At 41.8% G+C, this 15,967-nt stretch overlaps 1 protein-coding gene and 1 pseudogene across 1 annotated transcript; one reads left to right on the forward strand and one right to left on the reverse strand.

Moving 5' to 3' along the window:
- Positions 1–6,230: 6,230 nt before the first annotated feature.
- LOC149096627 (uncharacterized) lies at positions 6,231–6,934 on the reverse strand (annotated as a pseudogene).
- A 709-nt stretch (positions 6,935–7,643) lies between these two features.
- On the forward strand, positions 7,644–8,492 carry LOC149096628 (uncharacterized). Its single transcript, XM_089281268.1, has one exon. The coding sequence runs from the start codon at positions 7,644–7,646 to the stop codon at positions 8,490–8,492; it is 849 nt and encodes a 282-aa protein (XP_089137394.1).
- Positions 8,493–15,967: the final 7,475 nt, after the last annotated feature.

Here is a 15,967-nt window from a genome sequence, read left to right on the forward strand (position 1 = left end):
CGCTGCATGCGCTGAGGCGCTGGCTGATGCAGTCCCAGAACTAGAAGCTGCTACATGCTTCGAGGCTTGCGGCTGTTGTAGATCCTCAATTTTCTGGTCGAACTTTTCTTTGAGCTTGTTAGCCGATGAAAAACCGATGTCCCTAGCCCTCGCATCCGGCACTTCATTGACATATGTCGGCAAAATCCATGAGCATTTTACCTGCGTGCAAGCGAGCTTGCCATGAATTCGTGTAGTTGCCTCTAAATAAAATAAAACACTCGCGATATGTGAGCATGACTCAGCCAGTCCAGCTTTGCATCCCAAGCAATGGGCTGACAAAATAGTCCCATCATTTTCGAAAATGACCCGAACGTTCACTAAAGGATCATTCATACGCTTGCTCTCACGACATACTTGCCGGCGATTACTTTGCCTACAACTGAGGTTACAAATCCCGACACCATTTGATTAAACGCCTCCAGACTCTTGAACGCCTTGAACTACTTGTTGGTGTAGAAGCTGGTCTCAAGAGCGAGGTAACTCAGCAAGTCCGAGACTTCCACAGGAGGCAAGCATTGAGGGTTCACAATAGGGTTCTCAAATCCCACTTTACCGCCCATTTATCACTGTTAATCCCGACATCCCGCCCTTTTTTGCCTGGAAATCCCGATCCCGCCTACTTTTCAAAGACGTTTCTGTGTTAATTATTAATTTGTTTATAAGTAAATGTTAATTATTAATTTTTTAACTTAATAATTAATTTAATTATTAACACAGAAACTGTAAAAATAGATATCGCATAAAAGATCACAAAAAGATTCAATAGGTAGCAGATAAGTAAGCACAAATGATTATAACGTTTCTTTCTGTAAACTGTTTACTGTTTTGTTTTCTTTTGTCTACGTATCAGTGAAAGAAAACGATTTTTCATCACCATATTAAAGGGATGGCCCGTAAACACACCTGACAGTTTCTTTCAAAGCTTTCAGCGTCTTCACTTTCCTTGAAATCTGGGCTCAGAACTTTTCTTTCCGAATGAAGGCATTCCCGCTCGCACATATGTGGCGACGCAATTTATAATGTCTCATACTTCGTTTGGTAAATCACTATCACCGACATCCATTGTGGCCATCCTGGCCAAGACAAGCGCTCTAGAAAAGGTCGAAAGACTAGAAAAACTAGAAAGGACGGGGGGCGCGGGGGGAAGGTCAAGATTACATTTGCAAGCGTCGAAGATGTGGGAAATGGATAGATGTCATTGATGTCAGAGGATCGCAATTGGACTCAAAGACTTCATACAGTCTCATGATACCAACTTAGTCAAGCGATAATGGATGCGTTTGACCGAACCTGACAGGGTACAGAGCCGTTGCTACTCATTACTTGAAACCTGACACAGCTATACGCACAAAAGGTTCATTTCTGCCCAACGTGCGGCTTTTGGGCTGGTCAATTTATGAGGTCACGTAAGAATTGAAATCCCGCATCCCGCTCTATTCCTCTTGCGAATCCCGCATCCCAACCCCATAAAAACACGAAATCCCGCTCCCGCTCGTAATTGTAATTCCCGCTTCCCGCCCCTGTTTTTAGCTCAAATCCCGAATATCACGGCGAAAAAAAGCCAAATCCCGCATCCCGCCAAACCTATTGGGGACCCTCAAGCATTCTGGACTGAACTGCTCGGCTGTTATGCCTGCGGGGTCAACCCCGATGACCGAGATCTTTTGCGAATATCTTTCCTTTACTCGACTCTCTAAGCTTTTGGCATACTCAGAGAGCACTGGAATGCCCGGTACTTTTATCGCTTTTTTCTTTCTGGAAATTCATGTAGTTGTCGAAATAATAGAGCGATAATAGAGAAGCTTCACTGTAGAAATGGACTATTATTAGCATAAATTTGACACCCGTGGGACACCAACATGGCGGACACTGATTTGATCAAAGCTTGTGACGTCACGTGAAACCCAAGAATAGGAGAATCTCGAGTGACACTTGACGTACCGTGAAATATCCGATAGGGGAATCCCAAATGATACTTCACGTACCGTGGAATATCCGATATTGACAGTTAAGGTACCGTGCAGTTTCGGGTACCGGACTCCCGTTATACTTGTAGTACCGTGGAACTTCGTTCGAAACCCAAAAATAATAACAAGGGATGAGAGTAAAAATTCTAAACTTGATGGTTTGTGCTCGCCTGCGGTGCGCCGTTATTCGTAGCAAATCAGGACGAATAAGACAATTTTCGGGCCTTGACAAACCGCGTTTCAGTGAGGTTTCCGGAGAACGGATTTTCCCTGCTACGGAAAAAGACCGAATCGGGAAAAAAACAGTTCCTGACACGCGGCAGACACGTCTCGTTTCATAAAACACGATACTCCCGGATTTGCCCGTATTCTCGAACAATACGGGTTCGCATCGTGGGATTTCTGTACCGAACCAATACGGTTGTAAATTTTAAATTCATAATAAATTTTTCGTACTGAAGCAATAAATTTATACAAACACGCAATAAATTATCAAACTGCACTGTATTGTCTTTCGCAATTATTTCACTGTGCATAAACAATATTTTGTGGATCATTCTCCATCCAAATATGTAATTCAAGATAGATAATTGTAACATAATTACACCGGGCTGGAAGATTGGCAGCTGGCCTGTAGCTGCCTGTGGAGAGGTTGCCTAATAGCAGTTTGATTCTTTGTTGCCAAAGAAGATCGTTTTGCCATCATCTAAACTACTGGATCTTGATGTGTGTAGTAATGCATATGACAACAAAAAGTTTCATGGTTGAAGCCTCTGATGTTATCCTTTGGTCTGTTTAATTGAAAAGTTATAGTAGTCCTTAATTTTGTATGGATGATAATATTTATGTTTCTGGAGTGCTGTGGATTTTTGTTATCTAAGATTAGCTTAAGGAAAGATTTTTACATTGCCCTTTTGGTTCAGGTTTCGAGTGTTTGAACGATCATGACATTGAATTCTCCTGACATTGCATTTGCTGATTTGAGGTCATAAGTGTTTGAATTTCCCACAGGCTGTTTCAAGAGCTCCTCACTTAAATAAGCTTCCACATCCAACTGAAAATATTCCTCTGCCTCACTTAAGGACTTTCAAATTTCTTTGTCGAGTATTTGTATGTCATAACTCTCGATCAAATAGAAAATACTGAAAGCAAATGATTTTATAATAGCTATAGTTTCATAGGCTGGTGCCTAATATACCTGTAATTCAAATTGTATTTTCTCAGAAAATATCTATTCTCTTTCCACTGTCTGAGGGTCTTTGGTTTGAACCACTCCCATTCCTCTGGATTCCTCTAAAAGCACTTTTACATTTTTTTAAACTTTGTTCATTCATACATTATAATTAATAATTAATGCTCAGAGCAAATTAGCGATTGTTTTTTTACATGTACCAAAGTAGGTATTTGGGTCATGTCTTTGGTGTTTAAAACACACAAGGCTCTGCAATCATATGATCACTTTCATTTAAATATTCAATAATTTATAACATTGGAGCATTGTTCCAGGTATACTGGACGACTTCATTGCAATTATGTTTTTCACTATCCTTCAAATTGTCAGTAGTGGGAGGCGCGGTGGCCTCATGCCTACTGCGCTTGTCTCCAGATCAAGCAGCCCGGGTTCGATCCCTGGCCGGGGACATTGTGTTGTGTTCTTGGGTAAGACACTGTCACAGTGCCTCTCTCCACCAATGCAGGTGTATAATTGGGTACTGGTGAGCTTAATGCTGGGGGTGGGGGGGGGGGGGGGGCGGGGGGGTAACCCTGCTACAGCTGTATGGACTAGCATCACATCCAGGGGGAAGTAAAAGTACTCCTAGTCGCTTCATGCTAAAGAAACCGGAATAAGCTCCGGCCTGATGGGCCACTTGGCTCGTATGCAGATATTACCTTCACCTGGTCAGTAGCGATAATTGACTTTGTTACACTTAGCTGGGTCTGGAAGGTATTGTCAGGATCTGGAATTCGACAAAACTATGGTGCGGAAATCCCTAAATTCAAAATATCTTGACAGGATTTGACTTCCAAAATTTGGGCATAGGATGTGGGATGTTCTTTACTGTCTCGGGAATTTGGGAATTCATCATGAATTTGGGAAATCATCATGACCCAAATAAATGTTTTTGGGGCCAAAGCAAATCAACCAGGAAAGTGCTAAGTGGTGTCTACTTTCCTCAGTGGACCTTTCTTCCCTCCATGTTTCAGGGAATTTCAGAGAGTGTGATACAAAGACTTTGATCTTTTCATTAGAGGGTGTGAGTTCCACACTTGCTATGCTGAAACTTAGAGATGCTTTAAAGAGTCATTTCCTGGGAAGTCTATACTGACTATCAAGCATGGACAAAACACACCAGTATTATTGTTGTATCAAGTGAACATTATAATATATAAGTCAAATTGCTTTAGAAGGTGAAAAGAACCCCAATAGAGGTTTTGTTTACTTGTTTAAATGTTGTATAACAGTTAAAGTCTGATTTCATGCGTGTAACTTATCAGGTGCCTAGCATGGTTGACACACATTGATAATTGTGTATCTTTTACTACAAGCTATTCAGAATGTAGAGTATTTATAATGGTAATTGAACTGAGTGGAGTGCAATTTGGTCTGAAATCATACGCGTGATTTCAAAATCGAACGAGCGCGCAGCGCGAGTTCGATTTGAAATCACAAGTATGATTTCAGACCAAAATTGCACGACACGAAGTTCAATTGCCACTTTATTAGATCCATTTTGAAATCACACAATTTTATCGCCTTAATTTTTAGACTTTTGGTATATTGTTCCAGTTGCGGGTTTGTTAAAAAAAAAAAGCGGAACCGGAAACGCCTTTACGTTTCATTTAGTATGCAAAACGATGTCATGTGACGAAAACTCATCCGAGCATGACAAAGAAACAAGCGGTTTTGAAGTCAGAACGAAAATAGTCTGCTTCAGGTAGAAAAGTTCAATTCTCGTCGCCTGAATCAATGATGGAAGGTCTTTCTTTCTTCTGTGGTTGAGGCTGAGACTTTTCATTGTCTTTGCAGAAGGAATTTGAAGGTGCATCCTGCGTAATTCTGCGATGGATTTCTTTTGAGTTGTGAAACTCCCTCGAGTGCACGATGCCCAGTGGATGGTACGTTTTTTTTCTTTCATACCGTTTAATGGCATGATTTTAAGGGAGTCCAGCTCGTTATCACCTCCGTTTCTTTTTGTGACATCGGCGAAGGACTCAATACTCAGGACCTTGTCAAGTTCTTGCGGCGCCATTTGTTTCAAGATATCTCCAAGATGGCGGAACTAACACCAGCTTCGTAAGACGTTCATTCATTCACTGTTTTGTGGAGCGGGGCGTATTTTGACTATGTTTATTCACAGCGACAGAGTTGAGCTGTTTTGTTGCTTCGTTTGAAACTACCAGAAACCTGGAAACATCTACCTTCTTGAGATGGCCCTGAATTTGTTGTTGTGTGGTTTTCGTTTTTTTATGTTTTACGGGACTCGGTATCATACGGATTTTGAGCAGATGTTGAAGAAAAATCGCCAAAATATTCGTCAAAATGGACACTAAAAGTTGGAAACTTCCATTAAAGTAGGTGTTCAGCCTGAAGGAGCTGATAATCGTCATTTAGAAACTGTAATTCATTACATTCGTCAAGTTTTTTTTGGAAAAAAAAACACAATAACAACAGAGTTTTGGCAATACTAGTTGCTAAATTCTCCACACAATGGCTTTTTGTCTTTCATTTTCCTGAAATTTTATTGTTTACTTTAAACTAATATTGAAATCTGATTTGTTGTTTTGTTTTACTGTCCCATTCTCAATGGCTGAGAAAAAGATGCGATTTAGAGCAAAAAATAGTGCGATTCGTGAATAAATCGCACCATTGAGAGCCAATCAGATTGCAAGGATAACCAGTGATTTCAAAATGGATTTAATAAAGCATCATATCAATGAGTGACTTTAGACATAAGTAGTAACTAATTTTATTTGAAGTTGAAAAAAAAAATGGTTATTTATCTGTCTTCATTGCATCTCTGCGATATTTTGCAAACCAAGAAGCTTCCGTCGTATTAGCCTGTTTAGCTGTCGGAAGTCGTGAGCGAGTGATTTTTTTGTGGCAGAGCATCCTCGGGAGATTAGAAATGAACGTTCATTTAGGCTTATAGCCTTAAAGTTAATTTCAGCAAATTAACATTTGAGGGATATCAAACATCGGAGAATTGTTTTTCAGTAATTCTAGAGTAACTTCTCCTTCACTTCTGTGGAAACTTGATTAGCAATTATTTGTTTTTCGTTGGGGCGGAACTCCCTGTATACAGAAACGTTAAAATAAACGTCTAACGCAAAAAGGATAAACTGTGTAACAAGAACTGCCAATTTTGCGACATAATGTATGTTTGCTGGCCAGAAGTCTTCCATCGGAGGGATGATCGCGGCAGCCCACGCCAGGCAAGAAGCTACGATATTACGCACCTCAGTAGCAAGGTTCTCGTGCGCGAAAGAGACAGTGTTTTGTAGCGAGATAACGCTCTGTACTCAACACAACGAAATGATTAAGTGACACTATGACACACCTTAAGGTTATAGCTGTTGTTATCTTGTCTACCCTGGTGCAGTTTATGCCAGTCTCACCTTTGAGCATAAAGCTATAGCGGACGATTTGCAAAGGTTGAACAACAAGTCCCACAACAAGCCGGGTCAGTTGTGGCTCAACAGGCGAGTGATACGTTAGATTTGGTGCGAAGTTGACGTTTGGTTTGCACTGCCACCATCACCAAGATGTTCGGCAAAATGACGAAAGGACAGCTTATCGCGTTAACGGCGATTCTGAAGATGAATACAGCGCGAAGCTCGGAGGAAAGTGCTCCAGGAAGAGGAATACGTATTTACGGGAATGAACCACCACTGACTGATGTGGCGTTGATTGTAGACCGTGCAATTCATGTTTTCTGGATTAACTCAAACGGCTTCGCTTGCTCGTGTTGCTTTCAAAACAAGAAGCTGTTCGTGTCGACAGCTTGACAGGTAATTTGTTCGTATTTCAAATAAATGCAATTTATAATCATTTTATCGACTAGAATTTGCATCTGCAAGACGGTAAGTATCACATTTTGAAGTTGGTTGTTAGTATTAATGTTAACTTAACTGTTATATTGGTTTCCAAAGACCGGAATCCACTTGAATAGACAGCTGAAGCCCAGCGATTCAACAAACGGCGCTTTTAGAGTAAATCCTATGTTGAGAATCCTGTCGTAAGCCCTAATCAAAAAGTCCAACGGAAATTAATATTTGGAGTTATCTATGGTTTACGCACCAAAAACGTTTCTCCAGATTCTCTCGGACGAGAGTTCACTAACTAACCACAAGTGAATATTAAGACTTTTTTGAAGGGACCACCGCTGGCCATATACCGATGGCTCGGTAGGACTGCTGACTAGTTGAGAGTCGGCCATGTTGTTTTGACATTCGAATTCGTTTTGCGCGGACGCATTATACTTACGGACTGTACTTATTATCGTAAGTCTGTTATGTTTAGCTTTATTGTTCTTGTCATTTAGCGTACCTGTACTGTATAGAACTGTTTTATCGTTGTAACTAAAACAAAGTCAACCGAGGAGTTCGCTTCATGAAACAGCTGGTTTCGTTGTCATGGTTGTCATCGAATGCTCCTTACCCGACTGCACATTCACAACAGACGATGTCTCTGAAGCATTGGCAATTGTTCTTCTCACTAATCACGACCTGGCCCACCACAATCCGGCGCCTACCGTCGCAGACGCTACCCCCGCATCTACAGCAACCCGAGGCCCAAATCTCGAGCGGCCCAAGGTCGACGTTGGAGTCACAATAGAAGAGTGGAACGTCTTCACGAGACGCTGGGAGGTTTTCCGGTCAGGTTCAGGCATCGACGACGTCTCGGCGCCCTCCCAGCTATTCCAGTGCCCCGGAACTGAACTTGGGGACAGCGTTCCCAAAGCCAATCCTAATGCAGCTTCTGAGACCCTGTCCCAACTGCTAGCCGCCATGCGCTCCTTAGCGGTAATCCCAGTCGCCACTTGCGTGCTACGTACAGAGCTTCTCCAGCTACGGCAAGAACGTGACGAGCCTTTCCGGACCATCACAGCTAAAGTACGGGGGAAAGCAGAAACTTGTTCCTATACCACTACGAGCACCTGTGGCGCTTCGGTCGACTACACTGACCACGTCATCCGTGTCGTCATCCTGACCGGCCTTTACGACACCGACATCAGGAGGGAAGTGCTGGGCATAGCTGGAATACTCGCGAAACCGATAAACGAGGTTATCGCGTTAGTGGAAACCAAAGAGATGGCCAGTAACACCCTTCGCTCCCCCTCACTATCCGCTGTCTCTTCCTTCCAGAAGCAAAAGAAATTGCCACCTAACCCTGTCTCCACTCCCTCTCAAGCGGATCGGGCGAAGGAAGTGACATGCCCCGGCTGTCATAACGCCTTTAAGGTCTTCACGGAAGGGGCGTGAGGCTAAAACGAGAAACCCCATCAAATGTGCATCATATGCTACAGGGCCAATCGCCGTAAGAAACGTCAGCAGCGCTTGCCTCCACAGCGCCCGCCCCAGACCCCAGGGGTCCACACCACAGAAACAGAGCCGATCTCACAAATAGCAGCATTTCAGACCAAGAGTGCCCGATACCCCTGAGCCCCCCGAAGACGTCGCCAAAACCGGAACACGACCACACACGTCACCGTCACGAAACCATCAGCAGTGCGTTTGGATCACCACATCTTCTTCAAGGGGGAGTGGAAATGGGCTCGCTTACGAGATCACCCTAGGGTCCCAGTCACTATATCCCTCTCCCTGCCAGGCAGGACCGGCAGTGGCACCGACAAAACTTCCTCAGACCTCTATGCCGAAGTATCTGCAATAGCCGACACTGGCGCACAATCGGACTTGCGGTCACTGTTCGATTTCATAGCCTGCGGTTTCTCTCACGACGAACTCCACCCCATAAGCCTCAGCCTATCAGCAGCCAACCACTCGCCCATATCGATAGAGGGAGCGTTCTTTGCCAAGCTCACCACACAGTCCGGCAGCGGCGAGATTACGTAATTCCACTCCATGGTTTATGTGAGCCGCTCGTTCAAAGATATGTACTTCTCTTACGACTCGCTACCCAACCTTGGACTTCTGCCGCGCACTTTCCCATCCCTTGGCGACCCCACTGGCACCCCACCTGAAAGAGAGACCTTTGACCAACAGCCGCGCGCTTCCCGCGCCTTACCCGAAATCAACGCCATGCAGGCCTTCAACGAGGGTTGTCCAGTACCCACCCTTGCCCTCGACGCTACGTGCTCGTGTCCACAGCGCGGAGCAGACCGCCACGTTCCTCCGAGTTGCCGTTCCCCTGTAGGCCCGAGAACAACGCAAAGATGAAGCTTGGCTTCTTCTTTTCATTTATTGTTGACTGTTTTGCCAATTCTGTCAATGCTAAAGTCCCTAGGTTTTATTCTTTGATTTTTCAACCAAGGAGTTTGGGTGTCGATGCTATAGCCTTTGACTGGGGTGGGGAAAACTGCTGGCTTGTTTCCTCGCGAATTTAATTCCGCGCCTTCTTACACGTTTTCTCAATTGCCAGTCTCGTGGTGTTTTGGTCGTCCCGTTTTGGCCTTCTTCACTTTCCTGGCCTTATCTTATTCAGCGAAACGGCGCATATAAGAGTTTTGTTGTAGATTTTTTGTTTGTCCAGAATAGCAGAGATGTTTTTGTGCATGGAGCTTATGTAACAAAGAGACTTGTTTTGGTTCCTCTTCTTTTAGTACTCCAGTGTTGTTCTTGAAACTGGACATGTACAGTACCAAGACGTTGCAAGTCCACTGGGACTAGGACAATATTTTATGCTGTTGGTCCACTGGGACTGTGAAGTTTTTTCATTTTCTGTTTTTGTGCTACTGGCCTGTTGACAGTTTGGATGTTAGCTGATATTTTTTGGTCCAATGGGACTGTTTGGTCCCCTGGGACCTTTTATGTGTTTTGTAACTTATTAGTTTGCACCTATTGGTTTTGTACTTATTTTTCCTTTTGTTTGTTTATTACAAGGTGCCTTAGCCCTGTCAACTTTTGAGGGTCGTTTTACGGATCCTGAGCTTAGCCGCTTAGCAAGTTGTTTACCTTTAGGTTGTATAGGAGCAAAAGCGGATTCCACTTTTGAGCGCTATTCTAGGGCTTTTGAAAAGTTTAGGGTTTTGGCTGCTAGTTTTAAGGAAATTAGTGTTCTTCCGTCTAATTATTTGTCCGTTGCTACTTACTTAGAGTTTTTACTTCAAAGTAATTCATTATATTCGGTTTTAGAAGGTGCTCTTTACGGTATCCGCTGGGCGCATGATCTTTATGGATTATCTAATCCTTGTGATTCTAGTCTTGTGAAAGGTATCCTAGACTCGGCCAAGAGAAACTTTTCTACACCGGTAGTTAAAAGGGAGCCCGTGACTCCCGATATGATTTTGGTATATGTCCAAAAATTTGCATCAGAGAATGCAAACCTGTCTGATTTACGCACTGCTGCTATTTGTGTTAGGCCATCCCCCCCTTTTTTTCGTTTATTGTCGAATGCGTTTTCTGATTTTGGGTCGATCGGTCGGAAAAGGAAATAAACACAAGTAATAAAATTGGAAAAGGAGCCTGGAGCTAGGAGGCCTGGTACCTAATTTTTTGTTGATTATTAACTATGAGAACTATTTGTTGAGTATTATGAGATACTAAAGTTTTTTTTAAATAGATAAATAAATTACAATATTTAGAGAGAAAGCCACGTCAGCCTTACCTGATTTTCATGTGGGTCCTCTGGTAGAATTGGAATTTGTGTTTGGAAATAATCTGTCCAAAAAGCTTAAAGAACAGCTGGAATTTAAAGATTGTGCTACACAGAGCTATCTAAAAAGAATCATTTCCTTTTCATCCATTGTCTTGTTTTTATTTTAACTGGGACATATTCAGTTACGTGACTTGTGTAGACCAATTACGTGCGAACGAAAATATCTGGCGGATTATACTACACAGCAGTACCCTGATTTGAGCACACGACAGCCGAACGAGATATACAGGACACTGAAGAAAGACGGAGTTTTAGAGGTTACAATAGAGTTCTCTCCCAGGACCTTTCCCCTCCCCCATCGTGCGCGGTCTATTTTCCCCTTTCCAGCCTCAAGTTTTAATTGTTTACTAAAAGTTCTCTTGGACTCGTCTGTTTTTGTCGACAGTGATACCGACGCAGTGGTAAGAAAAAAAATATCGAGTACAGCCACTCTTTGAACAAAATTGAAAAAAGAGACACTAGAGCTTTTTAAATTCACCCGGAGAAATTGCCATTTTTCGTAGAAAGTTACAGTGAGTCCTTTTCGAATCGGTTGATATACAAGTTATTAAAATAACTTGTAAGGATCAACGGGATGCGTTAGTAGCTTTGTAATGGGCTATTTTTCAATCCTTTTGAAGATCAAACAGTCGACCTCTCAAGCTCTTTGAAGCGAGTATATTTCTCAGCTTACCGTTCAGTTTACTGTACTGTTAAGTTTAAAGAAATGCAAACGAGGCATGGAACCTCACCACATTGTTAGAGTTAACTAAGCGTTTGTGTGTCTTGTTACGGCCGCGTACAACTGAAATTACATAGCAGAATCCAAATTATAAGAAATCATTTGAAAAAGATGCGCAAAATATCGTAAAAATTAAGAATAGTTTGCACACATAAATTGATGCAACTCATTAGAAACTGACAGACACTCTCGCGCAATGATAAAATGCCCTATCACTTGTGAGACCATAGAGTAAAGACTTGATTTTTAGAATAGCAATCCTTCTTGCAGCTGCCAAATAGAACAATAAGGGGAAACACGACAATCTGCTGTATAATACACTCTGATATTTAGCTTGCTGACGTTTTGTTGTAAGGAAAGCGACGTCATAGTTTAAAAATCAAAGGGCTTACTGTACACCGTCAAAAAGCGAATTTTTTTACCGTCCGTCAGACTAAACCCCCATTATGAGCCTCTTACCGCTCAGTACACGGAATCGTCCGTGTATTTCTTTCCGATCGCTTTGACTGTTTCAAGGCATTGTGACGCAAAATCAAGATGCTTTACGGCCTCTATCTTAACCGCCTCGATCTTTTCAAAAATGACACTGCTCCTGCTGATTCGCTGACCGCATTTCTTTTGGCAGAGTATCGTACAAAGTGGCAACTGCAGATTTAGCATGGAACAATGACTCGTCGCTTGTAGAATAGTCTTTATATTAATCGTCCTGCAGATTTCGGAAATTTCGACTACATATATACCTGCATTGATCAATATATACAAAAAAAAAAGGAACCAATTTTTTTTTAGCGGAAACCGTTCTGAAATTATGGAGTGTGTCTTAAGTTTTTCATTCAGGTTGATATGAGCAGTTGGAAAATTTTTGACCATTTTTTTTTTATTTCCTCCATTTCTACGCCATTTCTTTCAGTCCTTTGGCTGATTTAAAAAAAAAATGCTTTAAGTGCCAGTGTAAAACGAGGATGACAGACCGTACTTGGCCGGACTTCTACGCTTCTTGACATTAGTATATTTGCCGTTCTTGATTTTGGTCTAGCTCGCGACCTTTTTAGCTTCACACTTGTTTCTGAAGGGCACTTAATGCTGTGTTAATAAGGGGACATTTCACCAGAGTAGAGCCGTTACACTCATGGGTCTGCGGTTTCCGCTGTTATCTGCGTGTAGCTTATTGACACTTCTGTCTTTCGCCATATACTTGTTTTTTCGGCTCATTTATATCGCAAGATATGCTTTAAGCTCTTTAAATGTTAGCTCTGGAGGGAAAAAGGTTGAAATATTCCGTAAATATGTTGGTTACTTGCATTTTATGTTGTTACACCAGGCCCGGGTATTTATCTATAAGTTTGTGTTAGAGAGACTTGCTTATGTTTCTTGCATCAACTTCATCGAGCTTTTTGTATGTCGACTGTTTTGCGTGTTGCATGATATTGTATGGTTTTGTTCAGGCAAAGCGTTGTGTTCTCGCCTAAAAGGTAGGAGTTCTTCCTCTGATTGTTCATCCGGCTCTATGCTGCGCGATGTTGTCAGATTTTTTTTAAACTGCTAATAGTCGCTCTTTCGTTAGGAGGTTCGTAGCCTTGTTTTTAAACGACTTAACAGTTGATTGAAGTCTGAAAATTAAACTTAGATCTCCAACTTACTTGCTAAAGCACCTCTTGTCCTGGTAGTAGAAATTAAAATGTCATTAACCACCCCCCCCCAACTTTTTTTCGCTAATACAAATTTCCTGGCCTAAGTTAAAACGTGCCGATCTCGACTAGCGACCCGCACATCGAAATGCAGCCGTCTAAATCGTAGCTAGACTCCAAGTTGTAATGCTAGATGGTACAGTTCTTTCACATAAAAATTTTGTCCAGTTTTGATAAAATATGAATCACAAACAACCCAAAACTGTTTTGACAGCCCTCGAAGCTCAGTCAACTAACAAATTGACGTCAGTTTTTTATGCGTCTGTCCTCTCATTGATGATAAATTGCGTCATAACATTGTCAGAGTGGCTGTGGAACCACGAGCCGCCGGCAAGTGGTTCCGCGGTAAACTTTGACAATGTCATGGCGAAATTTATCATCAATAAGAGGACAGACGCATAAAAAACTGACGTCAATTTGTTTTTTACAATAACAAGACCCCAAAATGGTCAAATGCCAGAAATAAATGAGGGAAAAAGACATCGTAAACTTGCCGTAAACAAAGATAAGTGGATTTTTTTTCAAAATGACGCGAACACTGTTAGTAGCTTTTCTCGCTTTTTGATTGGCTGCTTAAGAAAGTCCCTAAATTCTCATTGGCTAAAACTTTGACAGTTTGACAGCTGAAAATTGAATTTGAAAGCTTGCATAAATTAAAATTTTATCCGTCTGTACTCTTATTGATGATAAGAATGCGCCAATTAGCGCGCGAGAAATTAGACAGTTATTGTAAAATAATTCATAATGGTAATTGAACTGAGTGGAGTGCAATTTGGTCTGAAATCATACGAGTGATTTCAAAATCGAACGAGCGCGCAGCGCAAGTTCGATTTGAAATCACAAGTATGATTTCAGACCAAAATTGCACGACACGAAGTTCAATTGCCACTTTATTAGATCCATTTTGAAATCGCACTATTTTCGCCTTAAATTATAGATTTTTGGTATATTGTTCCAGTAGCCGGTTTGTTAAAAAAAGCGTAACCGGAAACGCCTTTACGTCTCATTTAGTATGCAAAACGATGTCATGTGATGAAAACGCATTCGAGCATGACAAAGAAACAAACAGTTCTGAAGTCAGAACGAAAATAGTTTACTTGAGGTGTAAACGTTCAATTCTCGTCTTCTGAATCAATTATGGAAGGCCTTCCTTTCTTCTGTTGTTGAGGCTGAGACTTTTCATTTTCCTTGGAGAAGGAATTTAATGGTGCATATCCTGTGTAATTCTGCGATTGATTTCTTTTGAGTTGTGAAACTCCCTCGAGAGCACGATGCCCAGTGGATAGTACGTTTTTTTTCTTTTAAATACCGTTCAATGGCATGATTTTAAGGGAGTCCAGCTCGTTATCATCTCCGTTTCTTTTTGTGACCTCGGCGTAGGACTCAATACTCAGGACCTTGTCAAGTTCTTGCGGCGCCATTTGTTTTTAAGATATATCCAAGATGGCGGGACTGGCACCGGCTTCGTAAGACGTTCGTTCATTCACTATTTTGCGCAGTGTGGCGTACAGTTTGACTATGTTTATTCACAGCGACAGAGTTGAGCTGTTTTGTTGCTTCGTTTGAAACTACCGAAAACCTGGAAACATCTACCTTCTTGACATGGCTCTGAATTTGTTGTTGTGTGGTTTTCGTTTGTTTATGTTTTACTGGACTCGTTGTCATACGGATCTTGAGCAGATGTTGAAGAAAAATCACCAAAATATTCGTCAAAATGGACACTGAAAGTTGGAAACTTCCATTAAAGTAGGTCTTCAGCCTGAAGGAGCTCATAATCGTCATTCAGAAACTGTAATTAATTAAATTCGTCAATTTTTTTTAGAAAAAAACTACAATAACAACAAAGTTTTGGCAATAGTAGTTGTAAAATTCTCCACACAATGGCTTTGTGCCTTTCATTTTCCTGAAATTTTATTGATTACTTTAAACTGATCTTGAAATCTGATTTCTTGTTTTGTTTTACTGTACCATTCTCATTGGCTGAGAAAAAGATGCGATTTAGAGCAAAAAATGGTGCGATTTGTGAATAAATCGCACCACTGAGAGCCAATCAGATTGCAAGGATCACCAGTGATTTCAAAATGGATTTAATAAATTGCATTAATCTGACATCTCGACATACTTTCCAACGAATTCAGCGCTGACTAATCACATAGTTTTTGAATTCATGAGGAGGCAGATAGCCATACAGTGAGTTGAACAGCTCACAAAGCACCTCATTCCAAAACTTTATTTTCTCGTTATGAGCATTTGGCATTAACAGGCTTTTCACAATCGATGTCACTTAGAAGACAAAACAAATGGACTCGCGCGTGATTTAAAATAATTCCATTTTTAATACGCTAAACATCCGTTAAAAAATAAAACTTACTTATTTTTAGAAGTCTCGACTTATCGCCCCCCCCCCCCCCAGCAGGACAAATCGGGGTGGGGGTGGGGGTGGGGGGCTCGGAAACATGTAAAGAAATTGAGGGGAAGGGGCCTTGAAAAAAGTTACAGTCCATGGAGGGGGTGGCAGGGACATTTTTTAAAATATTGCTTAATTTTCCCTCAGCCCACCCCTATGTTTTTTTTAATGAACGGTCCCCTAGAAGTAAGCATGAAACCTACTGCGAAGAGAAAGAAAGTGAGAGCCTGAAGCCTCGTCCTCACCACGCCTGGGGGGGGGGGGGGGGGGGCTTGAAAACTCGGGCAGGGATGTCACATGATCATC

Source organism: Orbicella faveolata, unplaced genomic scaffold, assembly GCF_042242905.1.
Source record: "Orbicella faveolata isolate gen_17 unplaced genomic scaffold, um_ofav_v1 contig_48, whole genome shotgun sequence".
NCBI lineage: Eukaryota > Metazoa > Cnidaria > Anthozoa > Scleractinia > Merulinidae > Orbicella > Orbicella faveolata.

Coding starts and splice junctions, on each gene's coding strand:
- LOC149096628 (XM_089281268.1), top strand. CDS start 7,644: ATGGTTGTCATCGAATGCTCCTTACCCGACTGCACATTCACAACAGAC.